Source organism: Atta cephalotes (assembly GCF_000143395.1).
Source record: "Atta cephalotes unplaced genomic scaffold scaffold00008, whole genome shotgun sequence".
Lineage (NCBI taxonomy): Eukaryota > Metazoa > Arthropoda > Insecta > Hymenoptera > Formicidae > Atta > Atta cephalotes.
This window is the reverse complement of record NW_012130072.1, coordinates 7,238,905-7,260,025: the sequence shown is the minus strand read 5'-3', so window position 1 is coordinate 7,260,025 and position 21,121 is coordinate 7,238,905. Positions and strand designations below refer to the sequence as shown.

The following is a 21,121-nucleotide window of genomic DNA, read 5'->3' as shown; positions in this document are numbered from 1 at the left end:
TATTATTTTTATCATTTCTCTCATTTGCCTGAAGCATTCGATAGAAATGAACAATTTTTTTCTTATTGTTAATTCTTTTTTTACTAGGCATTTATATGTGAACTTTATGTACATTGCCACTGCTTTTTGCCGTTCCAACGAAAGTAGAGCAAGTTATCATAACAAGTCTGGTAGTTACTTATCAAACTTGAATGGACCTACTTGTCGCGCAAAGGACGGCGGGAATACGAAACAAGGTATAAATCGTGAGGGATTTGCACGGTGATTATTCACGGTTGAGCTGCACGAGCACGTTTTTCGCTCTCTGCTATTTCCGGATACAGCACGCGCTAACCACGCGCAGTGCGGTTACGACAGCCGCCTTTCTCTTTCTGGCAATATAGAATGTTAATGTTGCTGTAGCTCTTCATTATTTCACATGACCCTCCGCCGGCATTTCCGAAAATTTGCGAGGACGCTTAATTTATTCCAGTCGGCCGCATTTACGTGATAGGGAAATATTGTGCGTTTTATCACACGACGCCCGCTCGGGAATGTGCCAGAAAACACCTTTTCCACGGCTCTCTACCATCCGACGAATTCGACGAAATGGATGTCCCGAGTACTTTGTACTTTGTCGCGCTTTTCGGAAAATGTCTGATTTATCAACGAAAGGGTACTTCGCGAAAAGCTTTTCTCAGTCTTCGCGATGTGAATAATAAACGCGTCAGATATTCTGAAATGAAAACTGTCGTAAAAAGATTTTTATTAATTATTTCATAAGTAATATTTCTGAACTTTTCAATTCATCAAATTTATTATCGCGTGAATTATCGGAAATAAAATACTCGTTGAAGAAAGTTGAAGCAATATTAATGATAAAAACAATTTTACTCTTTTGAAAGCTTGATAAAAATCTTAAAGAACAAGAAAAACCGTTTGCGTTCGGACTTACGGCGATGTGTCATAAAATAGGTTATTAATTATAAGGAAGTGGTGTGTAATATGTAATACGATTGAGGCGTAAGGGCGAAGAAATCCCTTGTAAAGCGTACGCTCGACGAACATCAGTAGTAAGATGAGAAACTCCTCTTTATCCTGTAATGCGCTTAGCAGATGTACCGAAAACTCGGCGAGAAACTCGAAGGAGAGGAGGCCGTGTTTCTTCATGACATTATCCATTCAACTACTTGAGCGTAACTCTCACGCGACGTTCAGATCTCACTCGATTGCACCAATTCTAGAATATCTAATCGTACAGCGATGTACAGAAAAGATGAAGAGTATAACTTTACTTTACCGTTAAAATAATTAAACTTTACTTATCTATTAGACATATTGTCGCTTGAATGAGCCTATCGTGAGGATGTGCGAAAGAGATACAGTTATATTTTATTGTCATTACGGAATTTAAAGGAGTTCTGTTTTACAAGATCTTGATCATATAAAAAAATTCTGTGTGATAAAATTTTTTTGTGAAATGTGATTTCGTAGGATAAATGCACATATAATTGAATTCTTGTCGAAGTTTCATTTCGAAATAAAAGAGTGATAATCTTCTAAAGCTTTCAGTGGAGACAAAATCCAGAGTAATAGCATTTCAGAAATATATCTTATATAAAAGAAGAATTTCTTCTTATAACTTGTTTTACGATAAAAGATAGAAGGGCGTTGATCCCTAAAGCTTTTAGTGATCGCCAAGAAAAACAGGAGCAGAGGAAACAAACAGCAGATCTTGTAGTATTGATTAAACGTAATACACGATAAATATTTACAATAATAATATTTACAATAAAAGCTATTTTATAAAAAATATAATACATAATATATAATTTTTATGATATTTCCAATAAAGAATGCTTTTAATTGAAATAGAACTTAGAAATATTAGTTAGTTTCAAAATGTGTCTCTGTTCATGTCATGTGATATATGAAAAAATCTTATTGAGAAAAATATTAAAAAGAATTAGAAAAGAATAAATAACTTATAGAACATATGCTTTTTTAGTCATATACAAATATGTTTACGTTAAAATTATTAAAAAATTATATAACTTCTTATATCTTATTGAAAATAAAAGATAGAATCTGTAAAATTATTAATACGTATAGTTGCCAAAAATTGAAGCACGATGCACGCAATACAAATAAATTTACGACATTTCTTTTATTAAAATAAAGAAAAAGTAATCGCTTTGGTAATAAAAAAAATTATCAGAGAACATATGATGTGAAGTACAAGAAAATGAAACGAAGGAATGAAGAATACGAGAAACTGCACTTCAGAAAAAGATATAATCATCCTCGAGTTTTTAGCAAGATGCAAAACGACTTGAATCCTACTGAAAATTCAACGTAATATTAAAATCGTTCTGAGAAATCAGATCACGTATCTTTCTGTAAGAAACAGGGGAAACGGTTTCATATTTGGCTGACAAAATCAATGTACTTTTAGAAACGTTAAGCGAGAACAGTCCCGAGTCCGCTACGTCCATTTTGATATAGCTGACGGTGGCACAAATCTTTTGATACTCTGACAATGCACAATGTGCATTGTGCTTCTTTCTCGATGATCCATAACGAAACTCGCGCGTTTGCCAAGACGGCGAGAAAAAAGAACGCAAGGAAGGACGATGTTTTCTCGCAGGAAGATTTGTATTCTCGAGATAAACAGACGCCGATAAGAGAATGAGAGATAAGAAGAAATAACGAAAGCAGCGCGTTTATCTCCACCTCCTCGCGGACATAATATGCGCTGCTTTCAACAGCTCGCCTTCGTTCGGAAGCCACTTCTTTACAAATACACAAGTAAACTCAGTACAAGAAAATCTTAATCTTTCGTGCATCTGTTATAATCTCGAAAAAGGATCTTTGATCTTCCCCAGCCGTCACTTCATTCCTCGCCAGTGCACTCATTGCTGTCGCAATGGTCGTTTCAATTTCGTGAATACCGTTAATATTTCGTTGGAATTAATCTCTCGAAACGATTTTAATTATTAAATGAAGAAAATTGAAAGCAAGTTATCTTTTCACTTGATAATTTGTTATTATTTCATGCTTATTGTGTAATATTCGTATTTCTTTAATTGTAATATTTAAAATAAAGATACCAAGTTTTATATGAATAAAATGTAAACTTTGAGTTAACTTAGAAAAAAAAACTTATGAAGTATAAGAAATGTATAGAAACTTAGTTTTTCGATTTTTATTCACATCACCTCAGCAGAAGATTCTCACGACTTGTGGAACATCGAATTTATATTTCATTTTCTATCAATACATCGAATGGATCACAAAAGATACGAACGTATATATTCTGACGTTACTACCAATAGTGTAGTTTCTTTCACCGATGGTCTGACAGCCATGTGAATGACGAAAGCGCAATACCGTAAGATTAAACAACGTCGTTTACTACATATAGGCGCAATCTTTATTCAACGTGTCGTCGCTCGCTATTAGAGGCTTCATATAAACGACAATGACGGTGACTATGATGACGACGACCCGGATGCACGTTTCATGGAAATAGAAATGCCAGCAGTCTAATGTGACGGCGACATGGAAATGGAGCGAATCGTGGAGAAGGGTTGACGGTGGGATGGCCGAAGGGGCAGTGAATGCCTCGGAAAAGGAGCGCGCGTTATCGTGCGACCACTTTTTTCGTCCATTTACAAGCTTTATTCCGAGCGACTGCGACGGGTTCACATCTGCTAAAGCGCGTCTAATGCTTCCTGACCCGAGGCTCACGTGCGCGGATAAGAACAGCGTTAACCTCGGACGAGCATAACAAGGCACTCGCGCAAGACGGACGACTTTGCGGCACGGAAGGTGACTGCGATAGCGTCACGACGCGATTTCGCGCCTCTGACGTTGGGCTTTTGCCATGAACTATTCGCACGGATAGATTTTAGTCCGTTCAATACCGAGATTATACGTATTCAGAGAGAAATCTGAATTTTTCATAAGTTTTTTTCCTATAGTGTTATAAGGGTGTAAAAAAATTTTGGAACTGAATTGAATGGGGACCAATTGATTAAAAAGAAGTTTATGAAATGGGAAAGATTTAATGCGCATATGTATATAAAATAATCTATTATTATTAAAATCTATTATTATTATTATTATTAAAAAATATATTAGTTACAATAAAGTGCTATATAATTTCTTTTAAAAAATAAAACATTCCACATGTTCTTTTTTCCAAAATTTAACTTATTTTATTTAGATTATTTTATTTAGATTATGAAATTTTTATTATTAACTACCTGCTAACTGCGTGCTGCATTTGTTCAAATAATTAAATAATAGTATAACAACTTGAGTTACAATATTATTTCTTATTAATACAATTCAGCAACACGTTTTTATTTATTTTTATTTTCAATGCTTTTTAAATAATAAATAAAAATAAGATTGTAAATTTGAGAATAAAATCTGCAGATTTTACTTGTTTAAAGAACTTCTTGTATATGGAAATAGCTTCATATACAAGCTAATATTTATTGTAGCGTATTACGTGAAAATGAAATTCTAAAGCGGTCATCTTGCTCGAGGCAATTCACATTGACTAAAGTACGAGATTAATGGTATTGTGACGTATTAGAAATAATGTCAGCCGCAGGGATTCCATACTCTAGTTATTGATCGAATTAAGTCTGCCGATTCACATTGTCATTAACGTATTCGAACGATTTGGCGCGTAACTAAGATATTAATGAATTAAATTCTGAATTGAGGCTATAAAATCAATGTATATTTCAAGCATTAATAAATTAAAAAATGAGTTACGAGAAAAAAACACTTATTATTAAATATTTTATTTGAAATGTTTATATGATATATTTATATGATATGTTATAATGTCAATTGAAGTCTTTTGAAAATGATCTTTTATTTGCATATTAAGTTTGTGGAGAAGGAAAGAACGCATTCAGTGAGTATAATCATAAGTTGTATATTTTTTGTTAATAAGTCTTGTACGAGCTTTGATTTGTATACTGGACTTATCATGTAATAATGATTTTTTGAGATAGAAAAGATATTATCACTTTTGATAGCAAAATAATGTTAATAGAAATTTATAGAAAAAATTAGAAAGGATGTCAGATTTATATATAATATTATATAATTTTTTAAATAAAAATTATAATAGTATGTAAGAAACGAGATTATTTCTTAATAATCTTGTTATTTACATATTATTATAGTTATAATTAATGTAATAAGCGCACTAAGTATGAATATGAAATTATCATTATACACAATGTTAGAATTTTCTACTGAATTGTTTTAAAAAAGGCTGCTTTTTGCATATAATAAAAATAATGCAAAAATAAAATTGGATAAAGTATGAAATGTATAATAAATAATCCAGAAATTCAATTAGAATTATAATAAATTAATATCTTTGTGAGACTTAACTTTATTTTATAAAATTATTTTAATATTATATTAATTTAACTAATTGAAATACAATTTTTTAAAGCTTGTAACTAAACCATGTTTTAATGATCTTGCCTTTAGCCAATTGTTAAAGTGTAATTTATTTTACTGAATCAAGAGTTAGGCAATTTATATAATATATAACGAATTGAATAAATTATGTTTATATGTGCGTGTCTATACATAATTTACTAACTAAAGTCAATACGTACAAATAAATGAGATTAGTTTTCACTAACTTCATCTATTTGATATAATGTACTAAAAGTGATTAATGAAATTTTATTTGTAAATTTCGATATATGTTCGATATATATTCGCTATATGTTTATATTGAAACTCTTCTTTTAATGAACTATAAATTTTTCTATTCTCTGAAGAAACAAATGCGAAATAAATTGCATATTTATTAATTATCACGATTAATTATAAGATTTATAATGAAAATTATATTGTGTTACATTCCACAATGTATTTCACAACAAAGAGAGATTTAAATATTATATTTTTAAAAATTATGAAATTACAATCAACTTTTCACATACATATATCTGAACAAATATGTATTTAAATGTAATTAAAGAGAGAAATTCACTATATATACCATGTAATTTTTTAAGTCAATCAATGGAAGAGGTTTTTATTGAAGTAAGTATTTATTGTACTACAAGTAAAGACTGAATCTTTGATTAGAGGTCTGTGCTCGAGGGAATTTTATTTCACGATCTGTTAAAGACACACGATATTCTCTCGAACATTTCTAGAGACGTAGCTTCACATGAGAAATCGTTCCGCGGTAAGATACAGCCGTGCCTTGCGGCTCAGTGACATAATCCGGTAATTTCTCTTTCGTGTCTGGTCTGGCTTGGGTAGCGAGCTTGAGACGAATACGAGGGCGAAGGGTTAGGCGGGACCAATTAAAATGCCACCCGGCCCCGAATGCCTTCGTCGCTAATCAACTCAGAACCGCGCAATGTTTGGGTCATTAAGATACGCTCTCGGGGCCTGAATTTCCAAACCGAATGTCCTTAAGCCAATTACGTGGAGCCTTCGTTCCATTCTGGTGTCTCTACCGCGACTTTAATTTCATAACCACGATAAAACGTCATCTTGATTAATTGATTTTAATCTAATTTTGGAAGAGATACGAACTGCACTCTTCATATTATTGGTTTTTTCATTACATATTTTTTTCAATGGATTGTTATATAAAAAGTAATAATATGGACACATTTTTGAAAATTGTTATTGAAGTAAAATATGACTAATTTAAAAAAAATTGCATTAATTATTAATTAAAAATGATAAAATATTTTCTGATATTTGACAATAATAACGGACAATTATCAAAGTCTAAGACACAATTATTAGTGAATAGTTAATTACAAAGTTTCTAAATTTATTATAAAGTTAATTTTGTTTTCTTTGTGAGGGTTTATGTGTAAAGAATAATTAAATAGTTCTAGCCATTAATGTTTATTAGAAAATATTTGCATATTTTATATATTAAAAAAAATAATTTTGAATTATTAAAAAAAAGAGCATAGAAAATCTGAATGCAAAACTTCAAGTTTTTTCTTAAAGTATCCAAACGAGAGTAAAAAATATTTAAAGATGTACTTTTTATTTACTGATGTATTTTTTGCCATTCATGCCAAAGCGAATCGTCAAAGTCACCAAAGGCTAAGAATAATCCAAGCTCGAGGCAAAGTAAAGTAATAGAGGACGATGTTTCCTTTCTGAAACGTGGCTCTCGTGCGGCAATTCGATCCTTCTGTCGGCGACTTCAGATTTCTACCACAAAGTCGTAGAAAGTAAACGATACTAAATTCTAGTACGTGATCGTAGTACCGTGTAAGGTCGACCCAATATATTTGGAAAATATAACCCATATATCGAAAGGTCGCTCCAACTTATGACCTTTGATTTAAACCCCATGATCATCGTTTTCTTAACTTTATTAGTATTACATATACAAAAAACTTCTACATATTCAAAAAAACTATCTCAAAACTTTTGCGCACCTGTGATCCTTAGATTTTGTTACGAACATAAAAAGTTTCGTTGTTAAATTGGCATTTATAAATATTAATAACTTTTTAATTGTGTGTTAAATAAGATAAATATATATCCATACATTTTAAGTTATTTTTTTCTTCTAAAAAATCATTTAACAATACTAAATAATAAAGAGAATGAATAAATCACAGTTGGATATTTCTGGATTTATAATAATATCGCGAAAAAGCTGTGAGATATACATATCTATATTAAAGCATAAATCATAGAATTTCCCCTACTGATTTCGGAATTTTTTTTATAACATCATTTACAATTTTTTTCTGTTATCTCTACCAAATATACCACAAGTTAAGCACACTAGCCCGATTTCACAATATATGGTTACCTAAAAACTAAAAATAATTAAGAAATTCATGAATAAATTTTATTGATGAATCTGTTAGTAACCTTTAATCTTTAGGTAATCATATATTGTGAAAACGGGCCTATGTATCATTGCGACGACTATTTTGTTTCGTAAATTATGTATTAAAAAAAATTGTTCAAACATATAATAACACATAACAAGATGCTTAAGATTTATACTTCAAGAAAGATTTTTTTTCAAGAAAAAAGAAATTAGGATTTTTTATTGCAAATATCAAAACGATTAAAAGAAAACGTAATGGTCTGCTATAAACGAAATTATGACAACAAAACAATTATTTAAGTTTGACTTTTTAATCCTTGTTTATGTAATATAATTAATCAAAAATTTATTATAAGAATGTACATATATATATATATAATAATAATATTCTTTTACTCATTGTTAATAAATAATATGATCATCTATTGTATAAAGTGTTTTATACAATAAACAGAGCACATATATCTAAATTAATATTTTAGTTGTAAGAAGCGTTTTGGCACTGTTATTCGTTAATAAAATTTATTTAAAAACACATAAAAATAAAAAATGTCTCGAATATCTTTGACTACTCTGTATTGGACAATGTGCTTAGTTTCTCACAAACAGGACTTTTGATTTCAAATCGAAAGATTAAATTTAAGGTCCTGGCTTGTGGTCAGCCGAGGGACAAGCACCGGGAATTGGAATTCCTAACGCTGAACTAGCAGGATAGGAAGTGGCCAATAGGAAGTTCTGCCCCTTCGCCGCCGGAGGTTGGTGGACACCCTGCCACATACAGGAAATGTATCCAACGGGCATGAATCGAAGTAGCAATGAGGAACAGAGCTCAACAACAGCGAATAAACCAGCGATTGTAGCGTTTTGTCATGTGTGCGAATTATCATAAACCTACTTATATTTTGATCATATGGAGTTATTTATTTTGTCCTTATAATGAAAGTAGTACTGTAATATATCGAGATATATTGAAACAAATATTATTAAATACATTTTCATTTACTCATTGAAAAAATATATTATTAAAATAATTATTAAATTTTTTACTTTTAGATTTTTATTTCTCTAACAATGTCATTTTTTTATATTGATAATAAATAATCAAAAACATTCATCTCTGCCAATTTAGATGAATAAGTATTTAGAAACATAACTATTCTTTTTTATTTAAAAAATTCATTTTTTATTTTTTTCTTTCTTTGTTTTATTTTGAAGATTTTAAAGTAGTTTTATACTTTTCATGATGTAATCCACCAAATAATTTACTCATTTACATCTTAATTTTTTTTATGTATTGTACTTAACGTAGAAGTATCGAAATATTAAATATCTAAGAAGCATTTTTTTAAATACGTTATCCTGATATTATCTTAAAAAAATTAAATTTGATGGTTTTTATTAAAAACTAGTTTTATTAAAATATAGTTCATCGAAACCTTTTTCCCTATATTCAAAGATTAAAAAATTGTTGGTGAAATAAGGTAGGAAGAAAAGAGAGACGCATGATCAAGAAGTTTCTTGGTAATCATTAAATCCCCGAAGAACATTCTCAACAAGGCTGACGTCTGCCATCGGCACAGTCTGACATTTCATTGGCGTACCTGTGGTATTTCATTGAAAAATGCGTTCTCTCTCGGTGAGCTCCTGGAACGAATGCCGGGATTAAGATAGATAAAGGAAATCTTAGGATCTTTGTGATTTTTTGCACGCCAACCGAAAGAAAGATCTGCGATGTGTCGATCAGTAAACAAAAAAATTCTTAGAAAATGTGCGAAATGAGATCGACAGATTGATATGAAAAGAAAAGACGAAAACGGAAAAACTAAAAAAGAAAAAGAGGATGGAAATAAAAAGATGAAAAAGGAGAAATAGTGAAGAAGTTGAAGGGATATTTGTGGAGAGAGGAAAGAGAAAAGGACTTGAAACTTGGTAAAGAATCGAAGAAGCAAGTAAGTAGGCAAAGGGACAGTGATACTCAAGACAACGAAAAGGAAGGGCAGAGAGAAGTGAAGAAGCTGTAAGTCGGTAGGCGGGGGGCGGTGATCGAGTGGGACGAATTGACAAATTCCACGGCTATCCTGGAACACGGCCAGGATCGCGATTTCTATCGATGGGCATCCCGACGACAAGCAGAAACGAAGGACACGGGTCGGAAGGACGTTACACCGATGGATGCTCGGGACGATTCGTATGATCGATAGTCGCGAATAATGCTTGAGGAAACTTGGCAGTGAAAAATATTCATCGGTATTATTCCTATGATATCTTTGATTACCTCGACTAAAATACATCTCTGCAATTTTCTCATAATTATATACATAAATCTAATCGGATGAAAATAACAAACAATTTAATAGCTTAATTTTAAGGCCAATGAAAATAGTTCAGATTTAATCTGTCTACATATATTAGATACTACATCAATTTTTTTTATCAATTTAGATCAGTGGATCTAAGCAGACAAAAAATTGCAAACAAACTAATAAATTTGTTAATATTTTTAATAAAATAAAATATAAAGTATTTTGGTAAAAATTTTCCGAATATCTCGAATTAAAGAAGATTTGAACATACAAATTCGATAAATTTATTGACTTTTATATTCAAGAAAATTATTGAAACAAACGTTTGGCCAAGATTTATTTGTGCTTACATCTATTTGACTTATAGTGCATTATACAGACCTATTTTTTAAATAATAACTAGTAAAAAAATATTATCTTTATTAATCTAGATAAACAAATAGAAATCAGATCTAGAGACATAAGATCATTTTATATGAAAACAAATTATTTATAAATATCTCTTCTAATGAGCTTATCAATAACATCGCATTCCATCCTGACAAACACAAAATTACATGTAAGTAATGCCCTTTAGTGTAATTACCACTTAAAAATATAACTGTAATATGACACGTGTTATAATTATATTATTTAATGAGAAATTATAACAAATATGTTACTTGTAAGTGTTTGCTAAGATCGTTATAAAAACAGCTGTGATGCGGGAAAATTCAATCCCATTACTATGATAATGAGAAAATATTATATATCATAGAAGCGAGAAAAAAAGAAGTTTTTGTTTGGCGAAAAGCTGAATATCACTTCTGCAGACATGAGATCATTTACTTATAAATAGATTATTTCTAAATATATTATCTTTTTTAATGAGCCAATCAATAACATTGCAGCAACCCATTGTTATGAAACAACTATGACGTGAATAATGAGAAAATACGTAAATATTATGGAACTGAGAAAAAATTAAAAGTTTTTGTTTTGCGGAAAAGCTTGTAAAAATATTTTATCCGATTAAAGCGAAAACTTTTTTTAATTGGAAGCTCAGTAGGGCGTTGGAATAATATCGACACGATAGAGAAGAAATAGTAGCGACCCGCGTTCTCGAAATATTACTGTCAAAATAAAGAAGTAATTTATCATTGCGATATCGTTAAATTAGGTTCTATCATGAATCTAACGCAATAAATGGAAAGGAGTATACTTATAACAAGGAGGATTCTTCTAATAAAATATTTATTTTTAATTTCGAAATTGCGTCATATATCAAAACATATTATGGCGAAAAGAGGAACATGATTATGAATATGATTAATGAAATATATAAGTTTTATCGTTATAATTAAATCTCTTTTATTTATTATCTAAATAGATATAGAAAATTTTGATGATTTTAACATTTTCGTTCGTATAAAAAACTTGATCAATACATGAAACCTGATCAACATATGAACGATGCGTTGCACACAGCATTATTTGTTCGAATCATTACAATAATAATTACAGAAATAACTGCCGCAAATTCAGAACTATATAAAGTTAATTAGACATTTTCTATCTCCTGTCATTCAATGTAATTACATCTACCAATATTAATTTGTGTTTACACAAAAAAATTTATATTTACTCTTTCATATTTGAATCACTCAAATAACTTATACATACACTATCGTTTATGAATTCGAGAATGCTTGTGATTTTCTTGCATCTTACGAAATGCTCAAGGTAAAAAAGTTATAGAAAAATTTTTACAGACTTTAAAAAAGAGAAATAGAGCCATATAAGTTTACTTTCCAGTGTTTTAAAAAATTGGTATGATGATATTTTGCAATGATATCAAATTTCTTATGTAAAAATTCAAGCTCTTTTTTTTTTGTCACAAAATATTTTAAAAATTAATAAATATAAAAATAAAAATAAAAATTAATAAATAAATTAATAAATAAGTTAAAATTAAAGATCTAGTTTATAGAAAAAAGAAAAGAGAAAAAAAATTCTTTTCTAATTTTCTCAATTCGCATTTTAAAAAAAATTTTATTAACTTTTTTTTAATTTTTCATGAAATATAACAAAATCGTAAGTATTTTCGAATTTACGAACAACAGTATATTCTTTTTTAGTCGATTGAAATTTTAAAAAATTACAAATTTTAAATAAATTATTTAACTAAAAATATAATTATATTACCAAAATATATTATTAATTTTTTAGAAAGCCGAGACAAAATATGAGGAATATCAATATAGAAATATTTTATGCGTAAACATTTTAATTTTATCTTGTTGATCACAGATATAGATATCTATGTATTCGTAAATATCTGAACATAGGATATCGAAGCGTAAAGCGTTGTAAGAGCCATTAATAAGAGCCGCCTAATTTCTCAAAAGCCCGGAGGCCTCAGCCATTATCTGGGAAACGTAACTCGGTCGAAGAGCGATTAAACAGAGGCCACGAAAATACGTCAACCCGCAGCGGCTTGCATCTGACGGAAAACCTATAGACGGAACACAACCATTAATGAAATGACAAATGTGTTCTTGTCGACGAGAGACGCGCGCGCACGCTCGTCGTATGGACTTTCTGCGGAAATCGAATATTTAACACCACGATTTTCGAGCCATTTGACTCGAGAAGCATTCAATGATTTTACTATAGTTAATGTCCATATTGTGGCAACATGCCACTGAAAGCTGAAACGGAAAACCAATTAAACTTAGAAGTACAAACTTTTCAGTAATAAAAGCAAATGCTGTATTCTTCAAAATTAAAATCGCATCAAATTGCAAATGTCATATAATACAAAGATTATTTAATCTATGCAAGTAATATTGAAATCTTACTACTTAATCTTACTACTTAAAGTTTATGAAAAACTATTTTGTTATATTCTTATAACTTTATTTATTCCTATAAATTTATTTTTTTTTACATTAATTTCTCTATATAGATAGAGGTATAACGATATTTGGTTGCTTGGTCAATAAGACAAGGCTTCATAGAAGTTTAAATTTAATTGATTTTTCTTCTTGGCTTTTCAATTATTATGTCACTGCGGATTACTTCTTCGTTTAACCTCGTTTGATAAATTGAACAATAAGATGAAAGATGTAATAACCCCGATGTAATTTCAGGTGAACTGCCAGCCGCTGTGCACGACGGGAACGGAGTTTCAAGAGCATTCCTTAATCTTTGGTTGGTTCACCTGACGATGAGCTATGTCTTCACCAGATGACAGTATTAAGGTAAGCACAGACTTTAATAAAATATAGAAAGTTATCAAATTTCCGCAGCACTTTCTTTTTTGAAAAAAATAAACGAGCTGTATATATATATATATATATATTGTGTACAAAAAATAACAAATTATATATTATATCATAATAAAGTAATAGTTTCTATAATATATATGATCATATATGAAAGAAGTAATTTACGATATCTACAACAAATGTCAAAATCCTTGAACTTAACAGATTCTTTGATCACTTCGAAGACAATAATTTATTTTGATTTTGATAAAATTCAAATTTCATAGCTCATTAAACTTACGTAAGATACAGTTGTGCATAATATTTGACTTATATTAGTTTAAGTTTGTTGATATTAGATTTATAATCTATTTGCAATATAAGAATTTGACGTATTTTTAAATATTGATAATTATTTGTGAAAGAATTAGGTATTATTTTCCGTTTTTACGTTTGAACATTAACCGTGAAAAGATAAAATTTAAGTATTAGTTAAAGAATAAAAAATGTGGAAAGTTAACTTTTCCATTTAAAATTATCAGTTCGTGAGAGTGTGAACAATCTCATAAGCTTCAGATGTTAAAAATGGCTCTACAGATTGTTAAATAATCGTTCCCGATAATCCACTGCGGCGAGATTGGCATCGAAATTCATTTGAAAATAACGCATAGCATACAATGTTGTATTGAAAATACAGCCGTGATTAGCTTTTACTATAAAATTACAATGCCGCATTTATTACAGTCGTTGTAAAATTCCTTTGTGAATTGAACATTTTCATAATTATTAACGCTTTAATATCAAAAAATGCCTTAGGTAATTATCAATAATAACGCTTTCCTCGAAAATCTTCATTAGATGTTTACAATTTCCTTTGATCTAATCGAATTTATCACTCTTGTTTCGTAGCTACTTTTTTCGCATACTGGACATATTCTTTGCGTCCACGATACAAGCTTTATTTTTCCTCATCCTCACACTCCTGATTTTTTTCGTGTAGCCGCCTAATCCGAGTTTCAGATGAGTTCTCAGGAAGCTCATCGACTTATAAGAGAAGCCCATACCAAGCGAGTTTCTGGGTTAACGCGAAATATACATCCCTCTGCAAGAAGAAAAGAAAAACAGAAAGAACACCGTAGCTTCCTAGCGATATCGAAACCCTTATACTATATCGAACTAACCGAATGTTATTTTGAATAACTTGAGAAACAGATTCTACTTCAAAAAGATTTAGTTGAAAGACGAAAGAGATCATTTTTTTCTTTTGAAAATTTTGAAGTTTGTATAAAAAATTAAATATATATCTATTACTTTAAAGCAATTTTTATTATATATAAAACTTGCACATTTTGTTTTGATCGCACACTTTTCCATGAAATGTTATAATAAAAATTTATTATAATAAAAGTTACAAAATTATGTAATGGTATGAATCGTATAAACAATACAATATAGTATTTAACTATAATATTTTTCTGATTGTATATTTAATTTTTATAAATGAAATTAAACGAAAAAATAATTTAATAAAATTTAAATGCATTCACTTGCTTTCTTATGCTATAGATAGTGATATCTATCTATATCAAATTTACTTCTATAGCTAATGTACAATTGCATTTTATTTACTATTTGATGATTGATTTTTCAATTCTTCTAAAGTTTTCTGATTGATTACAAAATTATCAATTAATGATCAACGATATTAATAAATAACTTTTTCTATTGTATATCAATTTTGAACACGAATATGTCTGATTACTTATTAATGAAATTACGTAATGAGATTATCGGTAATTAATGGAAATTTGAGTTAAGTAATCGAATATTTTATTAGTTTTTTCTTTCATGTGTCTGATTACACAAAATGCTAATTTAATTAAAAGCTGACTAACTAGAATATATCAAAATCCGTTAATGTTTTTTACAAGGTATTGTTAAAATGACCAACATTCTACTAATTTAAATAATCGTATTTCAACTTTCGATAAATTTTCAAGTAAAAAAATGTTTTACAAAATCTTATCATAAAAAATATGTTTTGCTTCATATAATTACAACAGTTGAAAACATGTAAGCTGTTTTATTTCGAAAGTTATGTAAATCCGATTAGGAAAGTTGTTTTGAAATACGTCATAACTTTGTATTTCTGTATAACTGTATTCTGTGTAATTGCGAAATGTTTTAAAAGCAGACTTTAACCAAGATGTTAAAATAAACAGGTCAGATATAATGACCCACTTGAATAAAATTTGCACGCACGAATTTACATTTTAATGAGTAATTCTAATTTTTATCTATTTTGTTACATAAAGAACTCTAGATTATATTAATGTAAAAATTCGTAATTTAAGCTAACATTTATTATTGATGATTCTGCCTTGTGTTAAACAATTTCCAAATTAAATTCCATGTTGAAGTATACACTCGTCATATTATTCGTAAGGTGTCTCGCAATTATTTCCATTTCCATTTCATTTCAATATAATTGTATAAATACAAACAAGTTTAATTTATTGCGTCAAGAAATAATTAAATATATCAGTTCTCTAATCTACTTCAATTTTAATATTATAAATTCAAATGAGATTGATATTTGTAATTTGTGTTGTAGTTAAAATATTTATGATACAATAAAGCTCTGCTCTATTTTTTTACAAAATTAAATTTAAAAAAATTTAGTAAACGCTGATATCTATTCTAAATATTACATTCAAACATTTTTGTTTGAATGAATTTATTACGTTGTTTATTTATTCCTTAATATTTCTTATTAAATAAATTTTATTGATTTTCATATTTTTTGTTAATTCATTTTAAATAATCAATATTTAAACATGCTAATCTATTTTATAATAATTTAGAACTTTCTAAATATTAAGAATATATTATTAAAAATAATTGTGTAAAATTAATAAAGGCATTTGTTTTCTTCTTAATTATTATATTTTATATTACGTATCTCTCTTTTGCATACAAAAATAAAGATAAGGAAAAAAAGAAATTAAAATCGTATAAAACAAATTAATAGAATAAATTAATTTTATTTTATTTGTTAATTATCATTATTTCCTTCACATTAAATATAATTTAATTTAATTTAATGTACATAACTAGATCTGATTTTTTTTGTATCAAAATTGATACGTAAAGAAATATGAAAAATGAAATAATAATTTTACGCATAATATATCATTTTTCAACTATTTTATATTATTATTATACATTAAATAATTTATTTAAAAGAGACAGATGAATTATATTTTGAATTGAAAACTTTACTGATTAAGGGATTGATTAATCTATAAATATATTTGTATTATTATTGTATTATTCTATTGTATTATTCTACATATTATTGTATATATTATACATATAAACAAAGCATATGAATTCTTTTAAGAACTTTTTATTTAAATAAAGTAACTCGAAAGTAGGTCTTGATTCTTGTTAACTCTTTGAGGATTGGAACTTTCTAATAGCATAACTTAGAAGATATTTTCTAAGGATTTTTGGGGGCGCTGAATTTGATTCTGGCTTTAGAATTCTAAAATTCAAATTTCAAAAGAATAATCTGATTATCGTAAAACTCGATTTTAAGAGTTTCTTTGGTATCGCTTTGGTATCGGGTTTGAATGTAGCCTGAAAATATCAAATTTCAAAAGGGTAATAACCTCTGTGGAAGGAAGATAGTGTCACAGTAATCAAAATTTGAAACTCAATTCAAGTCAATATTCACTGTTTGCATAGCACTGATGAGATACAAATAAAGCGAAATTGGAAACTCGATGTTATGCTTCGCAATTAAAGATTCTCTAAAACCGAATTTTATAATAATTAAATCATTTTTTTTTTAATTCTGCCCGCTATAAACCCATCATTTTGTTTTTTATCTCAGATTCGAAAATTATTAAATTATTAAATTATTAAATTATTTTATAGGCTAAGTTTCATACAAGTGAGCAGTTTACAAAATAAAAGAGGGTGACCTCAAAAGGGATTGCTAGTCCACGAAAAGTGAAAAAAAGTAAAAAAAAGACCAATTAATTTTAAAACAAATTGAAACTAAGATTTATGTTTACCTTTGATTTTTGATCTAAAGCTGTGTACAACAATCAATCAATTGCTGTAGGAAAACTTTATCATATTTGCAGTTCCTTTATTGCGCAACATGCTGCGCAAAACTCTGCAAACTGTTTGTTATAAACTATTATTGCTCATATTCACTACACGCGACATCGACATACCGCGCGCATTACCAGACCTCCAGCTGTTATAGTGGGTCGAATGGAGCTTGCGGCATATTGCATACCACGATAATTGCAAGTATTCGTGCGTTCACCATCGAAGCGGCGCGAGCGGGTCATCGCGCGACCGCGTCATAAAGTAACGTTCGCGCCAGATCATCCATATCGCGGTTCCCGAATGCGTAACGTGAATTAACCGATATTCATAATTCAAGCTTTTATCGTCACTGCGTCGAATCCCCTATTGTGAAGATATAATTTCGCGATGAGCTGCAGGAGGAAACGGCGGTGAGGTAACAGGGGTTGGTTGACGCAAAAGGGAGGGGGAGAGAGTGGTTGAATGCTGCGGCATTGCCGTGTGACGGCTCCCGCGGAAACTATAGCTTATATGGTATAGTTTCCATCGCGGTATCTCACCTCTGCGCTTTCATTATCAGCCGCCATAGATCATGGCGTGAGCTCCCGTGACGTCACATCCGTCCATCCCTCATCGCAAAACATCGTTGTTATACCCGGGGCAACACAGAACGAGAGAGGAGCATTTCTCCTCCCCTTTCAGCCTCCCCCTGCTCACAACCTCAACTCCCCTCTCATCTCGAGTTCCGATCGCTAGGTAACCCACAAAGCACTCTTGTCTCTGTCACTCTTGGTACGGTTTCGATCGCTCGAACACCGACAAACCGCCGAATTAAATCCGGTGACATCCTTCACTATCACGAAGTGTGTCTGACGTCGTGTGTAATTCACCGTGTGTGCATATGACGAGAGACGTGATGCCGCACGTGGCTTTCCCGTCGCACCGAGTTATACACGCGATCTGCAAACCGAGGTTAATATCATCGTCAAGATGGAGTCGTCGTGGAATTGTTGTTACGTATGCACGTTCTCCATATTCTCATCGAAGAACACGCGGCTAGAATTCGATGCCCTGGCAGAGAATTTTTCTAGAAGTTCTATAACATAAAGTTCTACAGCTTCAATGTGATCGATACTATGCGATGGAATTGCTGTGATTTTATTTAAGCTAGATAATCAGTTCCTTGAAATCAAGATATAAGCAATTAATATTTCTATTATGTAATTTATGTGTACAAAAACGGAAAAACAACTTATGGAATAATTCCTTTATTTCTTGTAGGAACACATACACACTCCCGAACACATACACACTCAAATTATAATATGTAATGCTTAAAATAAATATCAAAATGATATTAAAAATAAAAAATTTTGAATTTTAATGAAATTTTAATAAAATAATGGATGAGATAATAATTATTTTGTTAATATAACATTAATAAATACATGTATACATGTGTAAGATCCCATCACCGCATTTCTTCTCAAAGACGTATTCTTGAGGAAATTTATAGACGAAAATTTTAATACAAAAATGTCAAAGCTGTAATAATTTTAATTTTTAAATTAATAATGATAAAAGTTGTAATTATACAATAAATTATATAATTATTATTATAATTATATAATAATTATCAGATAAATAATATTATTTATCAATTTTTTATAAAAATACATTAGATCTATTTTGAACAGAAGTTACGTTATTACTTCATGTGAAATATCATCATCAAGCACTGAATTGAGGCATAAAATCGCAAGGCAGGTGTCCGCTATTATCCGATGACATGGGATCTGTGCACGACGTCCCGCAATTTGAAAATGACGTTATACCATGCCATTCGTTGGGTATGTCATGCACACACGTAACATAAACATACATATGGCCTTATTCATTTAATTAAAAAAATATACGTATTGAATATTTTCATCGAACGAACGTGATACATTGGCAGTCTCATTTTTCAGATATACCATATCTGCATTCCTGTTTTTTCTGCAACCAGAAAATTGCTGTTTATTTATTTACACGATTCTTTATTAGTCCATGCTTATCATTTCCTGTTGAAATTTATTGAAAATTCCCTCTTCTATTACAAAAAAATGTTACATTATTAGACAATATAAATTCCGCATGCTAATTAAAATATTATGAAGTAATATAAAATTTGATAAATACATATGTATGTTATTATATTAATGTAATTTTGAATTTTGTTTTATTTAATAGTCCAGTAAATGTGGATATAATAGAATTATCTCTGCTTACAACAATTTTTTATTTAAAAATGTGTAAAATAAAATAAATTAAGTTCTCGAGATAACAAATAAATTAAATTAATCTCGAGATAACATATAAATTAATTGACAGGCAATTGAGAACAAAGAAGACGCAGTTATTAATTTTATATTTATATTATATTTCGTTATCAGTGTATTGTATTTATGAAATATTTAAAAAATTTGTGTAAATACATATTCAAAATTTATTCAACATTAAAAATAGTAAATGATGAGTAAACGTGGTTGAAGCTTTATACATCATATTTCTTATGTATGATAACTGACAAAGATCGTCATCGTTATTACTACGGCAAGAACAATATACGAAAGAAAAGAGATCTCGAGAGTATATAAACAGCTTAAGAACTGTGATTCGTCGATTTAATCCAATTACGCAACGCCTTGCCTTATCTTAAGAGACGCAGGCTGATTCTCAAGCAATTCAGAAATTTTAATCGTCCGTCTCCGCCGAATTTCGCAGGTACTATTTTCTTGAAAAATAAGAGATTTTTTTAAGTCGATAATTACTTTAATGGAATCAGCACATATATCAAGAGAATTTGAAATTTTTTATTTCTTAATTTTTTTATGATTATACTATGACTTAATTTGAAATATAGAAAAAGTTGACACAAATTGACAAAGAATCTTTCAGAGTTCTTATTTTTTTAGATCACATTTTTAAATATAATATCTATTAGTTACTTTTATTGATTATTTAAACTATGTCTAGACACAGAGAAAATAATAGAAAAATACATTGTGAAATTAATATCTTTATAATCAATTAATTAATTTTATGTGTGAAAAAAGATAAGAAGCTATAAATTTGAGAAACCGCATTTGAAACATTTAAAAGCTAGACACTGTTTTTCTATACAAAAAAATTTCAAAATTATAAATCTTTAAATATATTTCAAATTCTAACATAAATGTACACATGACTACATTGAATATGAAAGGTTTAATAAAAAAAAGAAATGTTATTTATATTATTGTATAGTATTATATAGTTCTTTATATTTTTGTTATAAAAACGCAGTATAAAACTGTCAATTAGTACGAAACAAGTGCCAATTACCTTCCAAACTGTACAAAGCGGATTTAGCATTAAATCCTTCAATGTGTCTATTCTGACTTGTTTAAGCTATCAGCTGGATAACTTTGCCGATTAAAATGTCTGGTTCTAGTGTGTCTAGTGTATGTATATATATATATATATATATATATATATATATATATATATACACAACAAATAAATAAAAGTAAGTTAGGTAGTTATTATTAGTAGTATACTATATAAGTAGAGTGTACGTTAACTTATTA

At 29.3% G+C, this 21,121-nt stretch overlaps 1 protein-coding gene across 1 annotated transcript in view; it reads left to right on the top strand.

Moving 5' to 3' along the window:
- LOC105627305 overlaps positions 1-13,390 on the top strand; it is a 43,181-nt gene extending 29,791 nt beyond the window's left edge. Inside the window, exon 7 of the mRNA XM_012208592.1 lies at positions 13,290-13,390. Within this exon, the coding sequence (XP_012063982.1) occupies positions 13,290-13,390 (101 nt within the window). The remainder of the gene's footprint in view (positions 1-13,289) is intronic.
- Positions 13,391-21,121: the final 7,731 nt, after the last annotated feature.